Here is a 16,515-nt window from a genome sequence, read left to right on the forward strand (position 1 = left end):
AATACATTTTATTTTATACCTTTCTTATAAGGATACATAAGAATCACTGACACAAACAGGTGTCTGGGAAATGTCTTTTAATTGAACTACTTCTGGCTAAAGCCTTGCTAGGAAAGAGGCTTTTTGCATATTCCTCTCCTCCTCACTCTTGTGCTTTATCAGGATGTCTCCAGTGTGGCTGTGTGATTTCATCAGGCATGGGAGCTCCCCAGAGTAAGTCAGAGGCTGTTGTGCTGTTCAGTTTTGGGGTAGGGGTGCCATGGGGGAAGAGCTGAATATGTCCTTCACATGTGACATGAGATGTGTTTGTTTTGGGGTTTTTAGCTTTATTTACTTCATGTTAAGTTACACTGAAAGACTGCACAGTTAAAAAAAAAATAATTTAACAATTATTTTATCATACATAACAGTTTTTTTTTTTTAAAAGGCGAATGTCTTCTTTGCTTCCCCTGATCATTTTCCTGTTAAGCATACAAACTGTTCTGAGAAGGGGGCATGATGCAACTGAATAGCTATTTTGTTAGGCTTGTTTATAGAAAAGGTTTCTTTTGTATGACTGGTTCAGAATTGTTTTCACACTTTTACTTGACAGTTCTCCTATTCCCCTTTTCTTGTTTCGTTGTTTCACAATCTTGTAATCTCCTGAGATGTGTTCACACTAACAACCACTTTCTGCAGTTGATGTTAAAGGACGAGGAGCACTTTTTAATGTGCTGGAAATCTGAAATTAATAGCTAATAGCAATTGAGATGTTGAAAGGTAATTTGAGACTTCTTGCAGAAATGCTATTTTTATGGAGTATGATATGATACCATATTCTCATGTGAAATTAAGTCACTAGCACTAGTGATCCCCAGTGAAACCTGCAAGGATTAAAACATTCTTTTTGTTTGTGAGTTTTTATTTGCTTTTGTTTGTTAGTTAGTTTTGTAGTTGTTGTCTTTCTTTCTTATGTTGTTCATTAATGATACTTCTTTGGGACACATTGGTTTGTTCTGTGCTTGGGCAGAAAAAAACTTCCCGTCCTCTTCACTGAGAAGTGACTTGAAGAGCCATTTGCTCCTTGATGCCTAATGAGATGTAAACCAGCGTATTTTAAAATAAAAATAAACAAAAATAATTTTTCAAGCCAACAGTTTTCCTTTAGTCGTTATGCTGTTGTAGTATTCACTATGTAAGTGTAACTGGTTTTGACAAGGTACTTGGTTATTCTCCTGCAGTCCATCCTGATGTTATCAGAGCTTGCTATTTCCACCTTGCAGCTATGGATCATGGTGTATTTTTCCTTTTGCATTTGGCTTTTAATATTCAGTATGGTTTGCAGAGTTTTTCTTCAGATGGTTACATTAAGAATAACTTGCTTTTTATGATAAGTATTTGAATAACTCCCTTTTTCCCCACAGATTTCAGAGCTGTTTAATGAAAACAATTCTAAAATATTAGCAGAATGTTTTAATGTGTTAAGATACCTTTCTAGTGACTAAAAATAGATTAGCATGTTGAGCATAAATTAGTACTCTTGATCAATCTTCTAATATTTCTGATGCACCAGTTCCTCACAATCAAAACAATCTACTGTTCACAAAAGTGTGTAGGTGGTATTAAATAAGTTCAGTCTCTAATATATGCCACCAGATCTGTGGGAATTGTGACACTCAACCTTCCTGCACTGCTCTCATCTCCAAGTATCTTGTTTTCCAAACAGAAGGCATCACATGCTGTTAGGTGGCTTGAATCTGGCATTATGCTTAACTTGAAATGAAAACCTGGTACTCTAGGTTTCTCAAGCTTGTGTTACTTCAGTAGAAGCTCTCAGTAGACCTCCTTGAAGACATTTGAATAGCTATACTGAAGATCCTTACCAGAAGTAATTACACTATTTGTTTCAGAGACTGTATTGTATTCGGATTTGTTGGAATGATACAGAGATTGAGAAACAACTCAAAAAAGGGGCAACTATTCCTTTTATTAGTTTTAATCACAGTCAGAGGGCTAAATTTTTTAGGTTGATGATGCTATTCATGCTCAAAGCATTATCAGAAATAAACATTTATTCTTTATTCTCCTTAAAAATATCCTCATTTATTGTGTGTATTTGATACTTGTGTGTATAGTATGCCTAAATAAATCAGCTTCTCAGAACATAAATAGAAAAGTTCTTCCCTGTTCTAGTGTTTATTCATTTTGGATGACAAGTATTAGAAATGTATTTTAAAAACAACCTATGATTCACTCCGTTCTGATTAAAAATTCAGTTAGCACAAAAAGATTAATGATTGTGTACGGATGAGATTAATTTGGAGCTTATTACAGTGACGCCAGTTTGAGTAACAAGAATTGTTTGTTATGTTAGCCTAGTTGATTGTTAACGTGAGCCAGGTAATAAACGAAGTGCTTATGCAAAACGTTAACCCAATTTTTCCAGTGATTTTGAGGTGTATTCTGTTTGGCAAAGCAGATACAATAGCAGTATGTACAAGCTAATCATCGGGTTAAGGATTTGGGGTTTTTAAACATCCTACTTCGGATCTCCAGCTAATCTTCTCAGAATTATTCTGCCCACCCATTGCTATTGAAAGGGCTCTATTAGCCTTAGTAGGGATGGAGGCAAGAGGATATTAGCTTTTCTTGAAACCCAGTTAAGTGTTGAAAGCCTTGTGGGAATACTTAGAGCTGCATTCACATGGGAGAAGGGCTTTTCCATTACAGAACTTAAGAGCATGGGCCACTGTAGTTCCTATGCCAGTAGTAATGTTGGGAAGACTATTTCCCCTTGTTTAATTGTTAATAGTGAATACACGTTTGTCATTGTGTAGCTGATTCAGCTAGTTAAATGCTACTCAAGTGTGTTTGTTGTCTGTCATGCTGTCTTGTGTAAAGCAATGTTTAAGTTCTTGTAATTACTCGACTTCATATTTATCATTTAACTATATGTTCACTGTCAAGAAGGCTGTATTGTTTTCTGTGGCTGTATTCATAATCATAATTACTGTTGACTTGCTAAGTTAGCTTTTAATGGGTAGTGAAGAGATCTTCTAAAGATCTCTCTTTTCTGTAATTATTCTTCATTTATTATTACATGAATGAGACGGATGTTTAATGGCATCAGTTGTTCTTGCATTCACAGTAACTACAAAAAAATGCCCCAACCCCCTTACGTTAGCTAATACCATTTGAACTATCTTGTTTTAATAATCTAGCTGTTCTATTGTTGGTAAAGATGCAGGTGTTGTGTGTTCTATTATGAAAGCACCTACATAAAGGCAACGAGCACGATGGCTTTCAGAATATCATTCTGAGGTCACAGCAATGGGTTCTCTTTGACTGGGAGGTGCATGGGTAATTTGAAGGTTTTTTAGTGTTACTGTCTCTTTTGCTTGCTCTATTTGGGGTGGCAGCAGCAGATTTCATTTTTGTACCCCTAACCTACTACTCTTGTACTGAAAACCCTAAATTACTTCGGTGTCACTTGAACTTTGGGAATGTAAATGAAACAATGCAGGATTGGATCCTGCATTTTACTAGAATTTTTTTCCTTATTATTTTAAATGTCTTTATACTCAAATTTTTTGTGTTCACTTTTTAATCATAGTTTGATTTTTTTTTTTTAAATGTAAAAATGTTTTCGTTATTTACGATCTAGTGCTGTTCACTGCTGCAAATTTGTATTCTGAAAACTGTTTTATTTCTCTCCTATATTGTTCCTACCCATTGTATATATGGGAGATGTATGTGTGTGTGTATGTACATATGTATATGATAATCTCTATAAAGCATCAGGTTCTTTAGATGCATGTAGTCACTAAGGCCTTGTTGAGTCAGTACAGATAAGCAGTAGTGACAAAATCACAATTTACACCATCAGAAGAGTAATTTAAGTCGGGAACTTTACTGATGGAAGGACCTTTTTTCTGGTATTCTTGGCATTTATCATACACATTTTTGGCCATGTTGTCAAGTGATAGAACTATGCCAGTACAACATTCCTCTATAAGCCAGATGTGAAAGAATCTAATTTTGAATATATTTTGGTGTGGTTTTGTTGTGTGAGCTCCACACAGTTCCCCCAGGGAATTCTCGTTCATTTTCCTGACCCAGCTACCAAGGGGTATCATAAAACAGTCACAGGTTTTCTGCCTTTTATTTTTGCTGTGCTTGTGCTGGTTTTAAAATGAGAAATTTCCAAAAGAGGATTCTGACTGGGAATCTTCTCTGGAGGTAGCCTGGCCATGTCAACCCAACATTCAGGAAGTCCTTCTGAGAAGTCGTATAGTGCCAAGAGTGAGTATTATGATTGTCTGTGGAAGCTTTCCAAACAGTTCAGTGTAAAGAAATCGAGAGATGATGAGGAAATAAATTTTTTCTTACAATCTTTCCATCTTCCTTCAGGGCCTTTCTGGATTGGAAAATTATTTTTTTTGCTCCTTGGTTTAGAATCACAGAATCATGAAATGGTTTGGGTTGGAAGAGACCTTAAAGATCATCTAACCCGCTGTCATGGACATGGATGCCTCCCGCTAGACCAGGTTGCTCAAGGCCCCATCCAACCTGACCTCGAACACCTGCAGGGAAGCGCCATCCATGACTACACTGGGCAACCTGTTCCAGTACCTAATCACCCTCACTGTAAAGAATTTCTTCCTAGTATCCAGTCTAAATCTCCCCTCTTCTAGCTCAATGTCATCACCTATGAATTTCTCTTTTAGCCTGTCCCTTTTCCTTGTCTGGAATTGTTAATATTAAAAGGGCTGGGAGGGGTTAGCCATCTTGTATTTTATGATTTTCTATTCATGTGAAATCATTAGATGTATTTGCCTTACTTTCTTTGCCCAAATGTCAGCATTTTCTAGCAAAATTTACAACACTTGGGTTTCTGTCTCAAAGATTAAGCAGAAGAGAATATGCTGAGATCAGAAGTTCTCCTTTAGTTAATCACAATATTTGGCTGGACTTTTCACCTGACAAATCCAGAAACTGAGAAATCACAGTTTGATACTGTTTATTGAATTTTGAGGGAAGAAAATATCTGATAAGCCAGGTAGTTTTGCTTTCTTAAATCCTGCTAGTGCAAAATGCATAGTTAATTCCACTAGTTCTCTGGAGGACTCAGTGGGGAAATATTTCCATTCATTTTTTGGCACAAGCTTCTCTGATAATTCAGTTTCTCCCTAGAATATGGGAAAATTAGAATATTAACTCTAAAAATACAGTATTTCAGTACAGGAAATAGTAGTTTTAGGAGAACTTCAGGAATGTGCATGGATTATTTAACTGAAGGATGGCAAAGTGGGGGAAAATATTTTTCTACCATGCTACCTAATGAGTTTGACCATCTCTGTTGTGATTATACAATTAGATGGGAAAGAGGATTGGACCAGAATAACAGGATGTTTAGGGTTTTGTTTCTTTCAAGCTATGCCTTCTTACTTTATACTTGAGCCCAGAGCACTGACCTCCTGAATTTCTGGATCTTCTCTTGAATTCATATTGAATAAGTCTTTATTTCTGAATGAATTCACTCATGTTTTGGGTGGTAGCAACAGTTGCTACCAGAGCATTCTTTCTTCTGCTCCTCTGGTGTTACATCGAGTAGCATATTCTGCAGTTCTAGTAAGTGCAGAAGGAGCACTTACATAGCTTGGAATTAGTCTTTTAGACCTTTGCATATTCTTTAAGCAATTGTTGGAGTCACGAACCTGCAGTTACATTGTAGTCAGTGATTCTATTTGGTCTATGACTTGCTCCCTCCCAACATCCGTTGTTCCTGCTGCTGGGTATTTTCACAATGGCAACTCACAGTACGTGATTACAAAACAAAAGTTGCTCCTTTGTGTTGTCTTCTCTATGAATTTTCAGAGACTGACCACTTTGAGAGACTTTTCACCACTTCTCATTTAAGGAGCTATGCCTGGCAACTCTTACAGACATCTGTATCTAGTACTATCCCTTCTGTGATCAGGGTGTATTATTGTCACTCCTTTTGTATAGGAACTCTTAAAGGGATTTCTAGACTTTTTGAGAAGGATAGCTTTAGAAAGTGCTTGGAGGAGACCTTGGAACTTGGACAGATTTTCTCAGCCTATTGCTCTGCTGTTGACACTGTGAATACCTTTCTGTCAGCAATGCTTTTGTGGCCTGTCAGGTTGATCTAGCAATGCCCTACTCTCCTTCCCTCTTTTTTCCTGGTGTATTGAATAAGCATCTGTTTTCCCTTCACGAAGCCTGTCTTTTCTCCATTATTACTAGTGATTGCCTGAGGAAGAAGCAGGATTGAGTAGAGGAAAGACTCTTCAGATGGATGGTGTTGTATTGGAGGGTAGATACATGCTGCCACATAACTTCATATTGCTGCTTACCGCACGTTGATGCTTAAATTTTTTCTTCATGTATATAATATACCTGCTTTGCAGGAAATAAAGACTGTGCTAGTGATAAGGGTGGTATAATGAATTCCAGCATTTTACTGACTTTCAAGTCGTTGTTGCTTAAACCAAAAGTATGATATCCCAAGCCAGACGTATGAAAGCATCATGTCTTTTGTTTGGAAGTCTGAGAGTTCAATAATAATGTTTAATATGAACTAGCAAACTGATAACGTAGTTACAACTATCTTTGCTTCACTTAATTAAAATATAATCATACTATACTTGAGCAATGTTTTATTAACATTTGCAAAGAAATTGTTATTAGGCAAACTGACAGAAAATTAAAGGATTCTGGCCCTGATATCTAATGGAACTGGCACAATACACTCCAGTTCCTCACAAGAACTCTAGAACAGTAAGAAATGGCTTGGCTTGAAGACAACAGCATGTTAGCTTTCTAGAAACACATTTACAACGTTTTAATTTCTTTTTAAAAATAAGAAAAAAATAGCACAGTCTTTCTGAATTGAGGATACCTTTAAATTCAAGTTAAGTCATGATAATTAATTTTTTTGTAGAGAAAGGCATTGTCTATGAATATGCCAGCAGATCAGACTTTTAAATTAACTGATTACAGAAGGTCAGTGAGAAATAATAGTCCTGTCTGGTAATGCAATTTCATATTTCATTACATTCCAGACTGTGAATTCTGTTGTAATTGTGTTTTGCTCGAATGGAATTATTTTTAAGTTTTTGGACCCTGCAGGTTCTTTCCTTTAGAAGATATTGTTGGAGCAAAGTAGTGTCTTCGTACTCAGGGTAATTTTCAAAGGATCTATTGAGTTCCCAAAATTAATGAGAATGAATGAGGGTGCATGCTTTTTTTTGCCTTTTTTTTTTCAATTACATCTTTTTACAGATCTGTGTTTCCAACTGCATTAGTTTCAAAATCTCAGTTTTACTCATTATTTACTTGCCTGTTTCCCTGTTGTCTTTCATATCAGATCCTCAGGCATATCTGCTTGGTTTTGTAAAGATAACTACAGAAATATAGTTCAAATTTAATCAACATCTTGTCTTTTGTTTACAGCATTAGTGTTCACACAGTTTTACATGAATTTTACCTTACACTTATCTTTGTGGATATGCAGCTTTTACTTGTTGAAAGGAACCAAATAAGTGTTCTTTTCTTATAATGCTTTTTGAGAAGAGAGAACTAATTTGGATTAATCTGTTCAGTATAGTAGAGAAATAATTTTGATTTTCAATGTCTTATGATTTATACAATGATACTTTTAGATTTTTTTCATTAGGGACTTCTTTCAAGGCCCTATAAACTCTCTTGGAAATGGTGTTTGGACTGTGAGATCCACTAACTGATAAATCTATTTTAATTTATGGAATTTTGAGAGAGAAAAAAAACGGTTAGAGAAAACAGTTCTGCATGTGCCACCCAACAGTAAACACTCAAGGAATGTTAGTGAATGCTGTCCAAAACATTAGCTGTGAAGCCTCTTTACTGAAGCTAAAATTACTTGGTTTTACAGGAAAGGAAAAACCCAAAGAACTGATGAGAGTGAAAGACTTGCTATTTAAAAAAGGGCTATTGAGATAAAAAATTGATAATAGTGGTCTGTACTCTGGTCCACTGAGGGTCTGAGCATGTGGAGCCTGTTCACAATACCATCAGTGCATGATGAAGATGAGAGTCTTCTAGGTGAAATATGTATGTGCATATGTCTTTTCTTGAGATTAATCTTCACGTGTTCTATTCCTTTTACTTTTTATGTCTGCTTAAATGCATACACCTCTGGTAACAGACTTGCAAGAGGAAGAAATGCTGTGTACTCATGTGATATCTGATTAGTATTTTGGATTTCCTACTGCAGGATTTATATGAGCTGAGGGAATTAAAAGTTCTTTCTCAGAACAGGTAAAGGTACCATCTGTGTTCTGTGAGAATATGTGCTGGGAGGTCTGGAAAGGAACAAAACTTCCTCTAATCCTTTAGCAGAGCAGAACAAGAAATACTTAGGCATGCCAAGTCTCTAGGAGATTAATTAGATAGTACTCCCTTTTGATAGAAGGCAGTCGCATCTTTTAAGAGTCTGATTATCATGTAAGAGAGCTCTGTGGGAGAAATAGACTTTTTCAGGAAGAGTGAAACTGTGAGTCTCAGTCTCAGTTTCTGCATTTCCTGAGCACCCTTAGTGTACAAACATATATCTCGTAACTCCTACAGGAGGGCATTTGTAGTAATGTCTGGTTTGGGGGAATGTTACTTGAGAAAGAGTGGTGAATTTCTTTTAGGTGAATGCAGAAGAGAGTTCTCTGTGTTGGATTTCCTGAGGTTTGTTTTGCAGTCACCTTGGGCGTGGGATCATTAATGAGAATCACACTATGTAGCTGATGGAAGAGAACAGGGAAAATAATTGTATACAAAATGTAAGGTGCTTTTCTAGAAGTAGAATTAATTTCTGTTGTGTTTTTTTTTTTTAATTCATAGTATGTTGGTTTCCTGCTCTGTATTTTCATGATAATTCAAGGCCTTCAGGTGTTTCAGATTTCAGCTGTTTATAAGCTATTGTAATTGTTGCATCTTATTTCACAGCCTCTCACCAAAAAAAAAAACCAAACAAACAAAACATTGACTATCCCAAGCTTTGCTTTATGCAAACTTTTCATCTGTTGTACAAAATAGCTAGTAGAGCACACAAAGTCTACAAATTCATTGGTTGCATGTGCTGTGACAGAAGTGCTCCTGAGTTGAACTGTTTTTGTGAAATGTTAAGTTTTGATGTTTGCTTGTGCCCAAAAGTGATCGTTTCAAGCAGATCACTCCTGAAAGTTGTTCCAGTGGTGCCTTTGGGGGGGAGGGGGATATGAAGAACCTGTGAAAATAAGATGACAAGTAGATGGCATGTAGGTTTACAGTGATTGATTTGAAACTGCAGCCTGTAGGATGTTTAAGTGCTGGCTGCTAAGAAACTGAAGCCTTTGAATTTGTTATAACACTCCAGCCCTGCAAATACTGTGAGAAATATCTCTTGGTAGAAAGATGTGAGCATATGGCAGATAATTATCCTGTGCCTTTTTCTGTGAGCAGTTTCTCCATGGTAGCCCATGAAGACTATAGAAAGTAGGGACTGAAACCAGATATCCCAGTTTCTGGACTCATATCTCTTCTTACATATGCAGAGCACAAGTGCTGATACCACAGTGTGATCTTTCTGATTTCAAGTAAAAAAATTCTTATATTGGTACTGATTTTAAGCCACTCAGGGGTGCAGGTTGTGTGTATGTGGTATGCAGGGATATAAACAAAATGCAAATCTGTGTATTATTCTTTATGATAATTCTGGATGAAAGATACTATAGAAATGCATTACCACTTTATGGGCTTGGGAGGTTTTGTTTACTGACATTTTCTTGTGAAAGTTAATTTCTTGCTTAGAAATATAAAAGTACACTAACTTAAAATAAGATCTTGCTGTTGTTTGCTGTAGTATAGCCAGGAAAAACAGTTACAATCTGTCTTCTTAAAATCACATTCCTGGAAGATACTTTGGCAACCTGGATCTTTAAACACATTTCAAAGAAAAACAACTTCAGATTGATTAGAAATTGTTATCATATTTCTTTCTGATAGTGTAGAACTGTAGTTTGCTGCAGACATTGCCCGGAATTATGAAATAAGCAGTAACCTGAGAAAGAGGCTATGAATTAGCTGTTTATGGAACACAGAGTGCATTATGTGCTGAGACAAGTGTGAATAGGTAGTCACGGACACTGAGTAGTTTGCATAGGTTCTTGATTAGCTTTTTTGAAGGATAAAGGAAGAACTGCAAAACACAAAATGTTCCAGAACAAAATTTTAATGTGGCTTCCTTGCCAAAAGTTAAATTGTGTGGCTACTTTGGAAAGCTAAATCCTGCATGTGTCTGCTAGTAGGGATGAGAAGCTACTTTGTGGGGATTTTTTTACTTGCCTCACCTCTAAGAACATTTCTTAAAGCTGATGCTGTCTCTTTTTGAAATCCAGTCAGTGTTACTGGTATTCATTTAAATGAGTTACTGGTGAAATGGCTTAAATTGCACTCGGTGGGTGGCCTTATAATATCTTTGCCTCTTTATACACATTTCCAAGTGAACTCATTTTCTCAACACTTGTGCTGTGTCTGATGGTGCTAAAACCTTTTCTTAAACTGCTCACTTACTATACTATGCAGCCAAATCCTGTCAGGAAACAGGATCAAGAGCCAAGGCATTTGAAGATTGACTTTGCGTCCCAACAAAATCTGTGGGGTTATACCTCTTGGTGAAAATTATGCTCTTTGAGCTTGTTTATTATCTGGCAGGTCTTCAGAACAGATCTCCTGAATCACTTTGGATTTCTCCAAAGTGGACACATTTTAATGGGCTGTGTATAATAACTGAAGATGATTTTCGCATTTATACTGCAGTGCTGTGAGGTAGATGGCAAAGCTAGTGGGTGTAAATGCTATTGTTTAAGCTGTAGATAACTGTTTTCTTAAAGACCTTTTCTTGAAACTTGACAAAATGAAGTGCACTGACTCCTTTTTGCTTCAAAGCCTGAGGTTTGAGGTTTTGGTAATTAAAACAATTTCCATAGTCTAATGGTGAATATAATACTACATTGCTAAATAAAATTTTATTCAGGGGATCCTTTATCTCTCAAGAAGGAGGTCAGTGTACTGTTGCAGGGATGCTGCTCTTGGTGATAAGTTTTTGCATGTCCTTGGAATAATCATTACAATTCTGAAATTGTAATAATAAAGCCGTTCTATAAGGGATCAAAATCTGCTAGTTAGATTTCAACAGTATGTTATCAGTAGTTGCTTCCTTTGGCTTTGATGTAAAAAACAGAAGGAAAAATTAAAGAAGGTACCACTTGAAAATGAGAAAACAATGTATCACGTGTTTTGACACATTGTTGAAATCGGATCACAGTAAAATTTTTTGGTAGTATTTTCAGATGAATCAGCCTAATGCTTAGGGAAACTAAGCAACACTTAAAGATAAGTGAAAAGAAATTTCATGCACAGATGTCATTGTCTTCAGAAGTGTTTGTGTTAAATTTTATGAATTTATATCTGAAAAGAACAGCACCTTTGCAAAGTTAATAAAATAGCTAGAAATGCAATAGCAAATTGCCAAATAACAGTGCTACAATAATTATAAAGTAGAAAATTATTTAAATCAGAACTTGTGTTACAGAAAAATTGTGTAACCATTGGATATTTACCCTTTCATCAGTGAGAATCCATTGTAATTGATGTATGTAGTGGGTTGGTAGTTGTGTTTTTCTCCAGGTGGTTTGTTTTCATAACTAGTTCATTCTTTGTTTGAACCTTTATTTACTGAATGAAAGGTATTTATAAAAGGATCCTACATTCAAATAATTGATTTTAATTCCTGCATCTTTAAGGCAGTACAGCATAAACACAGTTTTGATGCAGTGCTCTTGAATGCTTTGAAGAAGAGAGCAATATTCTAGCTCTGTGCTTGACAAATGACAATGGATTTCCTCATGCTCTTTTTTTGTTCTGTGGTGTAACATTATTTAAAAAAACAAAAGGTTTGGTTACATTTAGGTCAGTTATTAAAATATTGTAGGTCATTTCCTTTGACAGAACATTTCTATTGTGTTATACCAATGTCATTAGGAGGAAAGGTTATTCCCACTTGTCTGGCTGATATCAGTACATACTGGCATATTACATCCTCTGCCTTTCTGGAAATGCTTTACTTGAGTTCAGCTTGGGAATAGGAAATTCAAGGTTTTTTGCAGTCTTATTTCAGACAGCATGTTACAAACTGTATTTCCTAGAAGACGCTGTCTATGTGTATTCTCTACTATTTTGTAGAACTGGATAAACTTGAATGAGTTCAACAAAGCAAATTGTAAACAGCAGTTATGTCCTGTTATATTTCCTAAGTTCAGCTTGTCAATCTTGGATGAATCTGACCAACAGGTCTCTTTCGAATCTGTACTCTAAAGATAAGTGTACTTGTAAGTACTCCACGCTCATAAGTTGGGCTGGTTTTTTTGTTTGTTTGTTTGTTTTTTGTTTTTCTCAAAGCATAAACAGTGTCCATATTGCTGAAGAATGAGAATCCCACCATCTAAAACTGTTCCCCCCCCAGCCACACCGGAATGTGTGTTTTTCAACCTAGTCACAGGGGTGATGTGTAGACAATTAACGCAGCACTTCCTGCCATAGTCATTAAGAAATCATGAATCATGTTGCTGAAAGTCATGACAGTGGTTATGTCTCTGAGATAGAGAATTGTATTTATTTTGGTTTTGTGTCTGTTCCAGTATGTAAGTACTGCATACACAGGTTTCTGTGCTTCTCTGGGTAGCTATTTACTTCAATGAGAAGTGGAGGGGATGGGTAGAATATATCTAGATTGTCTTAAAATTAATCCGTCCAGGACTGGGAACTTCAGGCAAAACACCATATGGTAAAATTTGAGATAAAATTGTCTTAATAGATGTTATTGGTTTTTTTTAATTACTACTTTTTTCTCAAAAAGCAAGATTTTTCAAGGAAGCAATACATATTCCATGTCGCTTTCACTGACAGATTAGGCTTTTGTGTCTTAAGTGATGATGATGAAAATGAGAAATTCATTTTCATGAGATATGAAGTTATGCATTTAATTTGTTTATGAATTGTCTGCAGCTTTCATTACAAGAGTAACCATGCCATCCATAACTACTTCAAGTTCAGATATTGATAAATTATTTTATATGAACCTAGTTTGTTACTACTTCACTTAGTAATAAAATGCAAACAACTTTGCCAGTTCAAAAGATCTTAATGTGCAATTCTTGACATTTAAAACCCTGTTGCACCTAGTATGTTTGTGTAATACACAGGAATACAAATTACTTTTGCTTATAGCCAAAGATGACAAAAAGCCACATGACTGTGTTAGCATTGATAAGCTTGTACCAAGCAGACCTGTTGAGGATCGAAGTACAAAGCACATGTGGACTTTCTGATGGAGGATTTTTCTATCAGAACTGTCCTGAGACTGTAGAGTACTGGATGAGTCATCATCTTCCCTTAACATTGTTCATAGGTCAGCCAGATGTAGGCATGCAACATTGATCATTTTAGGTGTAGTTTGCAATGTAGAAAAGCTTCCTGTGGATGGAGCGTAGTCTCAGCCAATGCTAGAGTAGTTAAACTGAGAGATAACATTGTTCTTGTGCTTACTGCTAGTTGTCTTCATTGTATTAACATATTTATTTCTCTTGTTTCTTGATATATCGTCAAGTTGTAATAAAAATTTGGGCCAGGCACATTGAAGAGACTTGTTTATGGCTGGGATTGTGTTAAGGGGCTGAGTCAAGGTAGCTCTAGTGAAGGGACAGTCAAAGTGAAGTAAAGCACAAGATTGAAGCAGCTGAAGAGAAAACATTTGCTCTGTCATTGTCAACAGTATATCCAGTATTTGAATAGTGAAGCAGAGTAGTTTCTGCAGTTGGTGTTAATTTGCCATATTCACTGACTGCTTTTTTTGAGTCCGATGCAGAGCAGGATTGTACTTACTCTATGCCTGTATGTTTCATATAGTTTTTCCTTTTTTAATTCAAACTTTTCAAATTCTTGAACACAATACTCTAATTTTAGGGGATAACAGAATGCTAATTTGGGCCTATATATGCTTGGTAGTAGCCCAGTTACCAGTTTTCTGGTAGGTCCCCATATGGACTTTTATTTGACATTAAGACTTTCTTTTGCTGTTTGATCTGGTTCTCTTCCAAAGCTTGATAGAACCTTTGCATTTAATATCATAGTTTAGCTTTGTCACAAATCTTCTACACGGATATATGCCTCTGGTATCAGTATAGAAAGGGAAATGTTTGTAATATAAATTTGGTCTCTATTCTTTTCTGATTCAATAGAATTTAGCTTCTTGGAATCCTTCAAACCCTGAGTGCCTCCTTCTTGTTGTGAAAGAGCTTGTGCAGCAGTATCACCAATTTCAGTGCAGCCGATTACGTGAGAGCTCCCGTCTCATGTTTGAATATCAGACTTTACTTGAAGAGCCCCAGTATGGAGAAAACATGGAAATCTATGCAGGCAAAAAAAACAACTGGGTAAGCTATTAAGAATGTTTCTGCTAAGTTGCTTTTAGTGATCCTTTAATTTTAATAAATACAACTCTTTGCTTGGAAAACTTGTGTTGTATCATGTTTTACCAGCTCGTTTTATGTTTCAAACGGATAAAAGTACCATTTGACTCCAGCTCACTTTCTGTACTCCCTTTTTTATACATTCTTGCCATTCCAGTACCTTGGTTGAACCAGATTTCCAGGTGAATAACTGTTTTCAACCTGATGTTACTTCATCTGATCTATAGATGAAAACTTTTAAAATTGTTGAAATGTCTGTACAGTATTTACAGGACACAGTACAATGTTATGTGGAAGTTTGAGTGTGCTCAGAAGTTTTGAGAGGCAAAGTACGATGCCCTACCCAGGCAAATCAGCCTGCTTAAGGGCAGGATATACTGGGGTATGGTTCCACATTACAATTAAGTTGATTTAATTGCTGGTTGTAGCTGCCTGTATCTCTCTGGCACTTATCTAAGCTGAGATGGGTTGTTTCAGGAACCTAAACTGGAGAGGGGAAAACCAATAGACCACCAAAAAAACTCATAAACAAACAAAAAAAGCCCCAAACAACTACTGATTTTCTGCAGATGTACAGGAGCATGTGAGATGGGTTAGAGCAGTGACTTAGTAGGGCCATGACAGACAGACATTAAACTGCCTTACCTGTTTCCTGAAGTTGTATCCTTTGCCTGGGCAGTGTGCTATGCATACCATCTTAGCCTTCTAAAATGAGGCTGTTGACAGTGTTGACTCTTTCGTTTGTGTATGATTTGATTATTTTTTTTTTTTTTTAAGTATTGTTATAAACTAAACTCTGACACTGAGTAAGCTTTGCAAAAATCAGGTTTTCCTGCTGGAAGTATATTTATGAGAAGGTTGGAGTAAGATATTTCAGAAAACACCTAATTATGTTTATGCTGACCGTCTCCTCCTCTTGTTTTCAACAATGGCTTACTCTTAAGATGTATTTGCCTTCAGAAACAGTATCTTCTGAAACAGAGTCTCAAAATTTATGAAAATTCAACGTTACTGTTATCAGGGCCTAAAATTTAGCTTTATGTCACATTAATCATCCTTAAGTTACAGGTGACACAATGATGTTTACAGCTCACAGTACTTCTATTCATCTGGTTTTATTTTCTTAGAGAAGTCATCTAGGACTCTTTTTTTCAAGCCAAGTAATTTTTTTTTTAATCAAATATTTTTTATGTTCATAGCTAAAAAGATTTCATTGATCTTAAATGTTTTTCTCTGTAGCCTGCATCACAAACAACTTCTCAAACTGCATTGTTGAAATGCATGAGGCTTTCTGAACTGTGCTGAGATTTTATTACAATTTTTGACAGCTGCCAACATTCTCCAATTTTTCATAGCAAAGCCATATCTACTGAAGTCTTTTGAATCTCAGCCTTTGGTGACTGAATAAAGAATATCTTCTTTTGCTTTCAGGTTGTTGTAGAGAGCAATAAGGTCTCCCCTCAGCCTCCTCTTTTCCAGACTAAACAATCCCAGTTCCCTTAGATGCTGATCATGAGACATATTCTCCAGACCCTTCACCAGCTTCTTTGCCTTTGGACACACTCCAGCACCTCAGTGCCTTTCTTGTAGTAAGGGACCCAAAAGTGAATACAGTATTTGAGGTGTGGCCTCACCTAAGCTGAGTATAGGGGCATGATCACTTGCCTGGTCCTGCCAGCCACGCTGTTCCTGATATAGGCCAGGATGGCCTTCTTGGCCACCTAAGCACACTGCTGGCTCATGTTCAAGCATCTGTCAGCTAGCACCCCTAGGTCCTTTTCTGCCAGGCAACTTTCCAGCCACTTTGCCCCAGGCCTGCAGCATTGCATGGGTTTGTTGTGACCCAAGTGTAGGACTTGGCACTTGGCTTTGTTAAACGTCATACAGCTGATTTAGGCCCTCTCCAGATCCCTCTGCAGAGCCTTCCTACCTTTAAGCAGATCAACACTCCCAACAAATTTGGCATTATCTGCCAAAT

At 36.5% G+C, this 16,515-nt stretch overlaps 1 protein-coding gene across 1 annotated transcript in view; it reads left to right on the forward strand.

Annotated features, from left to right (window-relative positions):
• The window catches only part of BABAM2 (BRISC and BRCA1 A complex member 2), a 160,314-nt gene that overhangs the window by 25,866 nt on the left and 117,933 nt on the right, over positions 1–16,515 (forward strand). Inside the window, exon 4 of the mRNA XM_054394843.1 lies at positions 14,307–14,501. Within this exon, the coding sequence (XP_054250818.1) occupies positions 14,307–14,501 (195 nt within the window). The remainder of the gene's footprint in view (positions 1–14,306; positions 14,502–16,515) is intronic.

The sequence above is a fragment of the Indicator indicator genome, chromosome 2 (genome assembly GCF_027791375.1).
Source record: "Indicator indicator isolate 239-I01 chromosome 2, UM_Iind_1.1, whole genome shotgun sequence".
NCBI lineage: Eukaryota > Metazoa > Chordata > Aves > Piciformes > Indicatoridae > Indicator > Indicator indicator.